Source organism: Capra hircus, chromosome 11 (genome assembly GCF_001704415.2).
Source record: "Capra hircus breed San Clemente chromosome 11, ASM170441v1, whole genome shotgun sequence".
Lineage (NCBI taxonomy): Eukaryota > Metazoa > Chordata > Mammalia > Artiodactyla > Bovidae > Capra > Capra hircus.
In genome coordinates, this window is record NC_030818.1 from 77,617,694 (window position 1) to 77,630,384 (window position 12,691).

Here is a 12,691-nt window from a genome sequence, read left to right on the forward strand (position 1 = left end):
TGTCCCAGTGGGAGAACCTCCTCTAGGAAGGGAAAAACTTCCTTTTTTCTTGCTACTTGGAACCCTGTTCTTTTATTATTATTATTATTTTAATTGAAGGATAATTGTTTTCCAATATTGTGTTGGTTTCTGCCAAACATCGACATGAATTGGCCATAGGTATGCCTATGTCCTCTCCCTCTTGAACCTCCCTCCCAGCTCCCTTCCCGCCCCTCCCCTCCAGGTTGTTACAAACCCCCAGTTTGAGTTCCCTGAGTGGTACGGCAAATTCCCATAGCTGTCTGTCTTACATATGGTCATGTATATGTTTCTATGTTACTCTCTCCATATATCCCACCCTCTCCTTCCTCCCCCTCCACCACCTTGTTCATAAGTCTGTTCTCTATGTCTGTGTATCCACTGCTGCCCTGCAAATAGGGAACCTTATACTTTTTCTTTCCTACCTTTATCCCTCCCTGCCTCTCTTCTTTTGGAAATATTTATTAAACACATATGTATCAAGTATCCTACTAGGCAGTAAGAGAGAAAATGAACAGATAAACTAGCAGTTAGATTTCAGTGTGAAAGATGCTGTGATACAGTCTAGGTATAAAGTGGAAGCACTTGAAAGGGAAACCCAGCAAGGTCTGTGGTAGTCAGGGAGGGCTTCTGGGAGGAAGGCCTTTTGCTGTCAGATGTTATGCTCACACTACAGATAGAGGAGACTGTGGCACAACTGACCCAGACCAGTGGGACTTTATTACTGAAAGCCTTTCAACGTAGAAATTGTTCTGGAGATGCATGACTTCATTTAATCAGTGTGTTTTGATTTTTATGCTAGGATCTGGAAAAACAGCGTATGACCACAGGAGTACACTCACGTTATCAGGTGATGGGTCTCTACACCACAAATTTCTGGATTCAAATGTCAAATTCAATCACGTAGAGAAAAGGGGAAACAGTCCGGCCTCAAAAGGTCTGCTAACATTTGATGCATCCAGTGCCTGGGGCCCACAAATCTCTGCGTCAGTCCATTTGGACTCAAAGAAGAAAGAGCATTTGTATGTCAAGGAAGTCAAGATTGACGGACAGTTCAGAGCCTCTGCATTCTATGCTAAAGGTGCATATGACCTGTCTTATCAGAGAGATCCTGCCACGGGCCAGCTCACTGGAGAATCCAACCTGAGGTTTAACTCCTCCTACGTCCAGGGCACCAACCAGATAACAGGAAGGTACGATGATGGCGCTGTCTCCATTACCTCCACCTCGGATCTGCAAGATGGCCTTGTGAAAAATACTGCTTCCCTGAAATATGAGAACTATGAGCTGACACTGAAATCTGACACCAACGGGAAGTATGAGGACTTTGCCACTTCAAACAAAGTGGATCTGACCTTCTCTAAGCAGAATGCATTGCTCCGTTCTGAGTATCAGGCTGATTACAAGTCACTGAGGTTCTTCACCCTGCTTTCTGGATCTCTAAATTCTCACGGCCTTGAGTTAAATGCCGACATCATGGGCACTGACAAAATTAATAGTGGTGCTCACAAGGCGACACTCAGGATTGCCCGGGATGGAATGTCCACCAGTGCAACGACCAGCTTGAAGTATAGTCCCCTGGTGCTGGAGAATGAACTCAACGCGGCAGTCAGCCTCTCGGGGGCATCTCTGAAATTAACATCAAACGGCCGCTTTCGAGAACACCATGCGAAATTCAGTCTAGATGGAAAAGCTGCCCCCACAGAGGTGTCGCTGGGAAGTGCTTATCAGGCCATGATTCTGGGTGTCGACAGCAAAAACATCTTCTACTTCAAAATCAACCAGGAAGGACTCAAGCTTTCAAATGACATAATGGGTTCATATGATGAAATGAAACTTGACTACACAAACAATCTGAACGTTGTAGGGTTCTCACTGGACTTCTCTTCCAAACTTGACAACATTTATAGCTCTGACAAGTTTTATAAGCAAAATTTTAATCTACAGTTAGAGCCCTATTCTCTGGTAACTACTTTAAACAGTGACTTGAAATTCAATGCTCTGGATATGACCAACAGTGGAAAATTAAGGCTAGAACCTCTGAAGCTGAATGTGGGTGGAACCATAAAAGGAGCCTACCAAAATGACGAAATAAAACACATCTACACTCTTTCTTATGCTGACTTATCTGCAAGCTATAAAGCAGACACTGTAGCTAAGGTACAGGGAACAGAGTTTAGCCATCGGCTCAGCACGAACATTGCTGGGCTTGCTTCAACTGTGGACATCAGTACAAGCTACAATTCAGACTCCCTGCATTTCAGCAATGCGTTCCGCTCTGCAGTGGCCCCATTCACAATGACCATCGACACACATACAAATGGCAATGGGAAGCTGGTTCTCTGGGGACAACACATGGGGCAGCTGTACAGCAAATTCCTGTTGAAAGCAGAACCTCTGGCCTTTACTTTCTCCCATGATTACAGAGGATCCACAAGTCACCATCTCACGTCCAGGAGGAGCGTCACCACTGCTCTTGATCACAAAGTCAGTGCCCTGCTCACTCTGGCCGAGCAGACAGGCAACTGGAAACTCAGGACCCGGTTGAACCAAAATGAATACAGCCAGGACTTCAGTGCTTACAACACAAAGGACAAAGTTGGTGTTGAGCTCAGTGGACGAGCCCTGGCTGACCTCACGGTGCTGGACTTCCCTATTGCAGTGCCTCTTGTACTCAGCGAGTCCATCAACGTCATCGACACTTTAGAGATGAGGGACTCTGTTGGTCAGCCCCAAGAATTCACTCTTGTTGCTTCTGTAAAATATGATAAGAACCAAAATGCTCACACCATCCATCTCCCATTCTTTAAATTCCTGCCAAAATATTTTGAGAAGACTCGGGTAGTAGTTATAGGTGCGCTGGAGGCTGTACAGAAAGAACTGAAGCGCACCCATATTGATCAGCACATGAGGAAATGCATAGCAGCCTTGAACAGACTCTCACAGCAAGTTAGTGATTATCTGAGCACGTTCAATTGGGAGAGACAAGTTTTGAGTGCCAAGGAGAAACTAACTGCTTTCACAGAAAATTATAGAATGACAGAAAATGACCTACAAATTGTATTAGACAATGCCAAAATCAACCTTAATGAAAAACTGTCTCAGCTGCAGACATATGTGATACAATTTGATCAGTATATTGAAGATAATTATGATTTGCATGATTTTAAGACAACTGTTGCTAAGATTATTGATCAAATCATTGAAAAATTGAAAATTCTTGATGAACATTATCATATCCGTGTCAATTTAGTAAAAAAAATTCGTGATCTGTATTTTTTTATTGAAAATTTTGATTTTAACAAAGTTGGAAGTAGTACTGCATCTTGGATTCAAAATATGGATACTAAGTATCAAATAAGAATCCAGATACAAGAAAAATTACAACAGCTCAAGGTACAGATTCAGACTGTAGACATCCATCACCTTGCTGAAATGTTCAAACAGCAGGTTGAAGCTGTTGACATCAGAGTGCTTTTAGATCAGTTGAGAACTACAATCCCATTTCAAAGAATAAAGGAAATTATTGAGCATGTCAAATACCGTGTTACAAGTCTTTCTGAAGGTTTTGAAGTAACTGAGGAAATCAAAGCTTTCAGAGTCATGGTCCATGAGTTCATTGAGATGTATAAAATAGATCAACACATCCAGGTTTTAATGGATAAATCAGTGCAGTTGGCCCAACAATATAAGCTGCAGGAGACTGTTCAGAAGCTAAGCAGTGTCCTACAGCAAGTCAAGATGGCAGAAATTGTTGAAAAATTGATCGGGCTTACCGACAATGCTCTCAAGCAGCTTGAAGCATTGTCTTTTAATCAATTCCTTGAAGAAGTAAACAAATTCCTTGACATGTTGGTAAAAAAATTAAGGTCATTTCAATACCACCAGTTTGTAGATGAAACCAATAACAAAATTCATGAGGTGACTCAGCGAATCAATGATGAAATTCAGGCCCTGGAACTCCCACAGAAAGCAAAGGCACTCAGACTGCTTGTAGAGGATGCTAGGATTGTGGTCTCAACCTATCTGGAAAACCTAAAGACCACCAAAATCACCTTATTCTTGGATTGGCTACAGGAGGCTCTAAGTTCAACATCTGTAACTTACATGAAAGCAAAATTTCAGGAGACCCTGGAAGATTTTCGAGACCGAGTATATCAAATGGATGTACGTCAGGAACTCCAGCGGTACCTGTTCCTAGTGGGCCAGGTTTACAACACACTCGTCACCTACATTTCTGACTGGTGGGCTCTTGCTGCTAAGAACCTTACTGACTTTGCAGAACAGTATTCGATACAAGACTGGGCTGAAAACCTGAAAACATTAGTAGAAAAAGGGTTCACTGTTCCCGAAATCCAGACCACCTTTGGGACCATACCTGCCTTTGAAATCAGTCTCCGTGCCCTTCAGGAGGCTACATATCAGACTCCTGACTTCACCATTCCCCTGACAGATCTGAGGATCCCATCCTTTCAGATCAACTTCAAAACACTAAAGGATGTGAAAATCCCATCTAGCTTTTCCACACCAGAATTTACCATCCTTAATACTCTCCATGTCCCTTCCTTTACAATTGACTTCGTAGAAATAAAAATAAAGATCATCAGAACCATTGACCAGATGCTGAACAGTGAACTGCAGTGGCCAGTCCCGGAAGTGTACCTGGGGAATCTGAGCGGAGTGGATACCATTCTTGCTGGAATCACTGTGCCAGACTTCCATTTACCGGAAATCACTATTCCAGAATTTGTCATCCCGAATCTTAACCTCACAGATTTTCAAGTTTCTGACCTTCACATCCCAGACTTCCAGCTTCCCCATATCTCACACACAATTGAAATACCTGCTTTTGGCAAGCTGTACGGCATTCTGAAAATCCAGTCTCCCTTTTTCACGTTAGATGCAAATACTGACGTTCAGAATGCAACAGCTTCGGAAAACCAGGCGGAGATCGAGGCTTCCATCAGTGCCAAAGGAGCATCCAGATTAGAAATGCTCAATTTTGATTTTCAAGCAAAAGCACAACTTTCGGACCCTACGATTAATCCACTGGTTCTGAAGGAATCCTTGAGGTTCTCTAGCAAGTACCTGAAGACAGAGCATGAGAGTGAGATGCTCTGGGTTGGAAATGCTATCGAGGGAAAGTCAAACACAATGGCAGGTATACACACAGAAAAAAATACACTGGAGCTCAGTAACGGTGTGCTTGTCAAAATAAATAATCAGCTTACCCTGGACAGCAACACAAAGTACTTCCACAAATTGAACATCCCCCAGCTGGATTTCTCCAGCCAGGCTGACCTGCACAGTGACCTCAAGACTCTGTTGGAAGCTGGACACATAGCATGGGCTTCTTCTGGAACAGCATCCTGGAAATTGGCCTGCCACGATTTCTCAGATGAGGGAACACATGAATCCCAAAGTAGCTTTACTGTGGAAGAGTCCATCACTTCCTTCAGATTGTCTAATAAGATCAACGGCAAACACCTAAGAGTGAACCAAAAAATACTGTATGAGTCTCGATTCCTCAACTTCTCTAAATTTGAAATCCAGTCACAAGCTGAATGCCAGCATGTGGGTCGCAGTGTTCTAACTGCTAAAGGCCTGGCACTGCTTCAAGAGGGGAAGGCGGAGATAACTGGCAACCATGATGCTCATTTAAATGGGAAAGTTGTTGGAACTTTGAAAAATTCTCTTTTCTTTTCAGCACAGCCATATGAGATGACTGCATCCACAAACAATGAAGGGAACTTAAGAGTTAGCTTTCCATTAAAACTGACAGGGAAGATAGACTTTCTGAATAATTATGCACTGTTTCTGAGTCCTAGTACCCAGGAAGCCAGTTGGCAAGCAAGTGGCAGGTTCAATCAATATAAGTACCATCAAAATTTCTCTGCTGGCAACAATGAGAAAAGCATCGAAGCCCACATAGGAATAAATGGAGAAGCCAACCTGGATTTCTTAAACATTCCTTTAACAATCCCTGAAATGACTCTACCTTACACAAAGCTCACAACTCCCCAGATGAAAGAAATCTCCTTATGGGAAAAGACAGGCTTGAAGGATTTCTTGAAAACAACAAAGCAATCATTTGATTTAAGTGTAAGAGCTCAGTATAAGAAAAACAAAGACAAGCACTCCATCCCAGTTCCTCTGAATGCCTTCTACACACTTATCCATCGTAACATCAATTCCTTCTCCAGGCTTTTTGAGAGAGTCAGAAACCAGGCACTAGATTTTTTTACCAAATCCTATAATGAAGCAAAAACTACATTTGATAAGTACAAAGTTGAAAAATCCCTTAACCAGCAGCCCAAGATCTATAAAATTCCTGGATACACTATTCCAGTTGCCAACATTGAAGTGTCTCCCTTCACAGTGAAGATGTTAACATTTGAGTATATGATCCCCAAAGAGATCAGCACCCCCAGCATCACGGTCCTGGGTTCTGGCATCTACGTACCCTCATACACGTTAGTCTTGCCATTCTTAGAGCTGCCAACCCTTCATGTCCCTAAGGAACTTTCTGAGCTTTCTCTTCCAGAGTTCAAGGTATTGAGTACCATAAACAAAATTTTAATTCCAGCCCTGGGCAATATTACCTATGATTTTTCCTTTAAATCAAGCATCATCACACTGAATACCAATATTGGTCTTTATAACCAGTCAGATATTGTCGCTCATTTTCTTACTTCATCATCTTCTGTCATGGACGCACTGCAGTACAAATTAGAGGGCACCTCAAGTTTGACGAGGAAAAGAGGACTGAAGTTAGCCGCAGCTTTGTCCCTGAGTAACAGATTTGTGGAGGGCAATCATGACAGTACCATTAGTTTCACCAAGAAAAATATGGACGCATCAGTGACGACAACAGCAAGAGTCCAAATTCCAATTCTGAAAATGACTTTCAAGCAAGAGCTTCATGGGAATACCAAGTCAAAACCTGCTGTCTCTTCAGTCATTGAATTAAAGTATAATTTCAATTCCCCCAAACTGCTCTCTGCTGCTATGGGAGCAGTTACCCACAAGCTCACCTTAGAAAGCCTCACCTCTTACTTTTCCATTGAGTCATCTACAAAAGGAAGTGTTGAGGGTTCTTTTGGTTCACAGGGATATTCAGGGTCTCTTGCCAGTGAAGCCAGCACTTACTTGAATTCCAAGGGCACCAGATCTTCTGTGACACTGCAAGGAGCCTCCAAAGCAGATGGTCTCTGGGACCTCAAAGTAAAAGAAAATTTTGCTGGAGAAACCACACTCCAACGCATATATACCATCTGGGAACAAAATATAAAAAACCATTTAGAGCTAGGGGGCCTCATTTTAACATCTGGAGAGCATACAAGCAAAGCCACCCTGGAGCTCTCCCTGTGGAAAATATCAGCTCTTGTTCAGGTCCGTGCACATCAGCCCGGTTCCCTCCTTAAAATCAATTACCTTGGCCAGGAAGTCTCCTTGAATGTTAACACTGAGAACCAGAAAATCAGCTGGAAAAGTCAGGTCCAGGTTCATTCTGGGTCTCTCCAGAACAATATACAGCTCTCTAATGACCAAGAAGTGGCTCGCTTTGACATGGCAGTCTCCTTAGAAGGGCACCTACGGTTCCTCAAAGATACTGTCCTACCGGTTTATGACAAGAGCTTATGGGACCTCCTAAAGCTGGATGTCACCACCAGCCTTAATAGGAAACAGTATCTGCGTGCTGCAACTGCCGTCATATATACCAAAAACCCCAATGGTTATCTTGTCTCTATCCCCATGCAAGAATTGGATGATAAATTCATTATTCCTGGACTGAAACGAAATAATCAAAATTCCGTTTATGTCACACCTACATTCCAAGTCCCCTTTACAGATCTTCAGGTTCCATCCTACACACTTGACCTCAGTGAAATAGAAATCTACAAGAAGCTAAGTATTCTTCCATTGACCTTCAACGTATCAACTCTACCCAAAGTAAAATTCCCCAGAGTTGATGTGTTGATACAATACTCTAAACCAGAAGCCTCCTCTGTTCCCTTTTTTGAGATAACTGTGCCTGCAGCTCAGTTGACTGTGTCCCACTTCACCCTTCCCAAAAGTATTTCAGTTGGCAGCACTGTTCTGGATCTAAACGCGGTTGCCAGTAACATCGCAGACTTTGAGCTGCCGACCATCACCGTGCCTGAGCAGACTCTTGAGATTCCTTCCATGAAGTTCTCTGTACCTGCTGGAATTCTTGTTCCTTCCTTTGGAACACTGACCGCACGTTTTGAGGTGGCCTCGCCCTTGTATAACACCACTTGGAGTGCTGGTTTGAAAAACAAAGGAGATCATGTTGAAACATTCCTTGACTCCACATGCAGCTCAACCATCCAGTTCCTGGAATATGACCTAAATGGTAAGGAAATTTCCTGACTCTCCGCCCCACCCCCCACACACAGGCTGTATTTCTTTTTTTTTTTTTTTTTAAGACTTTGCTTATATTTGGCTGTGCTACCTGGAGTTTTCTGTAGTTGTTGCGAGTGAGGGCTCCTCTCTAGTTGTGATGCGTGGGCTTTCATTGCAATGGCTTCTCTTGCTGCAGAGCATGTGCTTCAGTTGTCGCAGTTCCCGGGCTCTAGAGCTCAGGCCCAATAGTTGTAGTACACAGGCTTCGTTGCTCCTTGCCATGTGGGATCTTCCCAGATCAGGGATCAACCCATGGTTCCTGCATTGGCAGCTGGATTCTTTACCACTGAGCCACCAGGGAAGCTCCCCCACCCTCTGCACATGCTATATTTCTTCAATGAGAGTTGCAAATAAATCATTATGTATTTAGATAGGACTTGAGGCAAAGCTGCTCTCTATAGCAAAATTTAAAAGAGGCAGGAAGGAGATACATTTATACTCCATGTGTGAAAACCATCCTGTTGAAAACCTACTGACATTCTACAGAAATAGTTTCAGAGAAAATAGGTGTTTCTGTAATCATTTTAGGACGAATAAGGTCTCCTTCTATTTTTTTTTTTCAAATGAGGACTGCATGTTACAAACATATAAGACATATAGTTAAGATAGAATTCTCTGTTTTCACAAGGAAAATATTTATATCCTGCAGTTACTAATCTAATGAAATATAAAATCTGTCCCATACAGTTGTAGGAACACACAAAATCGAAGGTGGCATGTTAGTATATAAGACTAACGCATCATTTGCACACCGTGACTTCAGTGCAGAATATGAAGAAGATGGCAAATATCAAGGACTTGGGTAGGGAACTTTTAATTTCATCTTTTTTCCAGTCATTGTGGTGTCTGCCATCTCCACCTCCTTTTCATGAAGGCCCATCTGTTTCTTGGGGGGTTTGGGGTTTTTTTGCTTTCAGGTACTGGAATGGAAAGGTTGACCTTAACATCACCAGCCCAACATTAACTGATGTCTGTCTGCACTACCAAGAAAGTGAGAACCACTTCTCCTCATCAGTAGCCTCCCCAGCCATAGGCACTGTGGTTATCGACGTGAAAAACATTAGCAATACCTTATTGGGATGGAACCTCTACTACCGCCCTCAGGTGAGTCCCATATAGTGGTTTACACATATCAAGAGCAAACATGGAAGGAATATGGGCAGATTAATTGAAGTCCATACAAAGTATTACCTGGGCTTTCCAAAACCAGGTAAAACACAAGCAATGAACTGGTCAAACTTCTCTTCTGAGGAACTATTCTCCAGAAAGTGTAAGGAGTCTTTCGTTGATTGTATGAAATGCACATATGACTTCCTATTACCACTATTACTTTATTACATTTGGGTAATTCTAGAAAGATGAGAGTTTTGCCTCATCACCTAAATCATGGACAAACTCTGCTGTATGCTGAGTACATTTTTCAGATTGGGGCATCTGGAGTATTTGAGGCTTCAAAATTCTTCCCCACGATAGGACTGTTAGGTGAAATATGCCAAATCCCTCTCACCTACCATACAAGTTCTGCTGGGGCCAAATCAAAGATGCCATTAGTAGAGACGAGGAAATAATCAGGTTCTATTATTAAAGTTTGTCATAGGCTTGGAGGATGGATGGCACCTGATATTGGTCTTCTAGGTCTCTCTTAGATGGACCCTGGACATTTTTCATTTTTGTTACATCTTCTCTGAATTAGTGTTTTCCTGGTTTTTTTTTTTTTCCTCCCCATTCTCTCCTTCCTCCTCCTCCCTCTTCCTCCACTTTCTCCTCCTCTTCTGATCTTCAGTCCTAGAAAAGCCTTGATGTTAAATGTCACTGTACAAATGCTGTACATAATTTTATCCTTTCTGGGGCATGTGTTAAAGAGGAATTAACGAGTGTATTTGCTTAACCATAAGACAAACACATATGAAAAATATGACATGTGAAAGATAAATCTCCATCAGAATATGAAAGATCCTCTGATCTTTACTTTTAATTGCTAATGAAGTTTTAATGTAGTGTATTATGTAATCAGGATAATTGAAAACATTTTCCTTTAATCCTTTTCTGCTGGTCATAGGCCTCTCCAGATAAAATACTCAACATATTCAAAATGGAGTTGAGGGTCCTGGAATTGGATGATGAAGTTCAAATCAAAGCTAACTGGGAAGAAGGAGCAGTGTCCGAGTTGCTAAGCTCGCTCAAAGACAGTGTGCCCAGGGCCACGAGAGCCCTTTATGACTATGTCAACAAGTACCACCAAGAGTACACGGGACTTGATCTGAAAGATGCTTCTTTAAAACTGAGGAGAGGCCTGCAGGACAGCGCTGATCAGGTGTATCAAGGGGCCATGAGGCAGATTGATGAACTAGACATGGAGCTCCAAAGGATGGCCAGAGGCACCACTGAAACCTACCAGCAATGGAAGGACAAGGCCCAGAGTCTGTACCAGGAACTGTTGGCTCAGGAGGACCGCAGTGGTTTCCAGAGACTCCAGAAGAAGGTGTCAGACAGCTTAATAAGAGTTACTCAGGGATACAACGTGACAGTCAAGCGTGCGACTGACTTGCTCGTTGATCTCCTGAATGTAACCAGATTCCAGCTCCCAGGAAGAGCCAGGAACTACACTGCAGATGAGCTCTGCACTGTGGTCACACAGGAAACAGCGAAGCGACTGTCCCAGGTACATTCAAATATCCATAATGGGTTACATATACTGTTTTCCTATTTACTATACTTGACTGAAGAGTCTGAATTATACAAGGACCTAAACAATAAATTTTCTTTTACATCAATGCACAATCAACTAATAAGTATGGTCTTGGAGTATGTGAAAATGTCTATATTTTTCTCACAAGAGATCCAAAAGGCACTTAGTTACCTCCAATCTACCATGATGACAGAGATGCTAAGTGATCTTCACAGGTCTCTACAAGACACTTTCCAAGAGATAGAAAGGGAACTTAAACGCTTCAAGGAGAAGAAATTGACTGATTTCATTAATCAAACCCTACAGAATATCAATACAATCTTCGACATATACATTTCATTTGTTTTTAGATTCCTGAAAGAAAACCTAGACTATAACTTTGTTGAGTTTAATGAACTAATCCAAAACAAACTTCAGGTAGCTTCTCAAGAGTTACAGCAGCTCCATCAGTACGTGCAGGCCCTTCACCAAGAATATTTTGATCCAACTACGGTTGGCTGGACAGTGAAATATTATGAATTTGAAGAAAAGATCGTCAACCTGATCAAGAACCTAGTAGATGTCCTTAAGGACTTCCATTCCAAATACGCTGTCGGTGCTGCTGATTTTGCTTCCCAACTCTCAAGTCAGATTGAAACATTGATACAGAAATATTTGCAGGAGTATCTTAGAATCCTTGCCAATGCAGAGGAAAGGGGAAAAGAGAAGATTACAGAGCTTTCTACCAGTGCTCAGGAAGTAATTAAAAGCTGGACTATTGCAGTGAAGGAAATCATTTCTGATTACCACCAGCAGTTCACATATAAACTACAGGAGTTTTCAGACCAGCTCTCTGATTACTGTGAAAAATTCATCTCTGAGTCTAAAAGATTGATTGACCTGTCCATTCAAAACTACCACATGTTTCTGAACTATATCATGGAGTTACTGAAAGAGCTACAATCAGCCACAGTCAATGACATGAGCCCCTACATAAAGGTTGCTCCAGGAGAGTTTACTATCACCTTCTGAGTTTTTATAGCAATTCTTCAATTAGACTTTCACATAGTAGGGAAAAAACTCAAACCGTATGTATTAATATAACTTTTGACCAAGCCAGTCCTGTAACAGGCAGCTGGATCCAAGCAGAAGCACATATGAACTGAACCTGCGCTGAAACTGGCATCAGTTCTCTGAAAGTCTCTGAACTCTGGGGAATGACATTTTTTGCAAGTTCAAGAAAACCAGGATCTGAGTTATTTTGCTAAACTCTGGGAGAGTAAGAACAAATAAATTCTTTATCGTGTATCATAACACTCATCGTGATTCATTCGCATTGAAAGATAGAGAAAATGAGAGTATTTTTTCAACTGTCTGACATTTCAAAACCTCTGGAACACATACTGTTTTGAGTGATAGGGGAAAAGGAGAATTTAAGAAGGGACATATTTTGCCACCTGAAAGGAAGTAACTGATCTCAGAGAGTGTATTTGCCAAGTGAGAATGAAAAATTATTTGCAGAAGCTTTCACATAATTTGATCCACAGGAGCATCTCATTATGTGATACACAGTCTTCC

The 12,691-nt window shown here is 42.0% G+C and overlaps 1 protein-coding gene across 1 annotated transcript in view; it reads left to right on the plus strand.

The window, feature by feature from the left end:
* The window catches only part of APOB (apolipoprotein B), a 39,915-nt gene extending 27,486 nt beyond the window's left edge, over positions 1-12,429 (plus strand). Inside the window, exons 26-29 of the mRNA XM_018055590.1 lie at positions 821-8,395; positions 9,133-9,247; positions 9,363-9,549; positions 10,505-12,429. Coding sequence (XP_017911079.1) covers positions 821-8,395; positions 9,133-9,247; positions 9,363-9,549; positions 10,505-12,145 — 9,518 coding nt within the window. The 3' untranslated portion in view covers positions 12,146-12,429. The remainder of the gene's footprint in view (positions 1-820; positions 8,396-9,132; positions 9,248-9,362; positions 9,550-10,504) is intronic.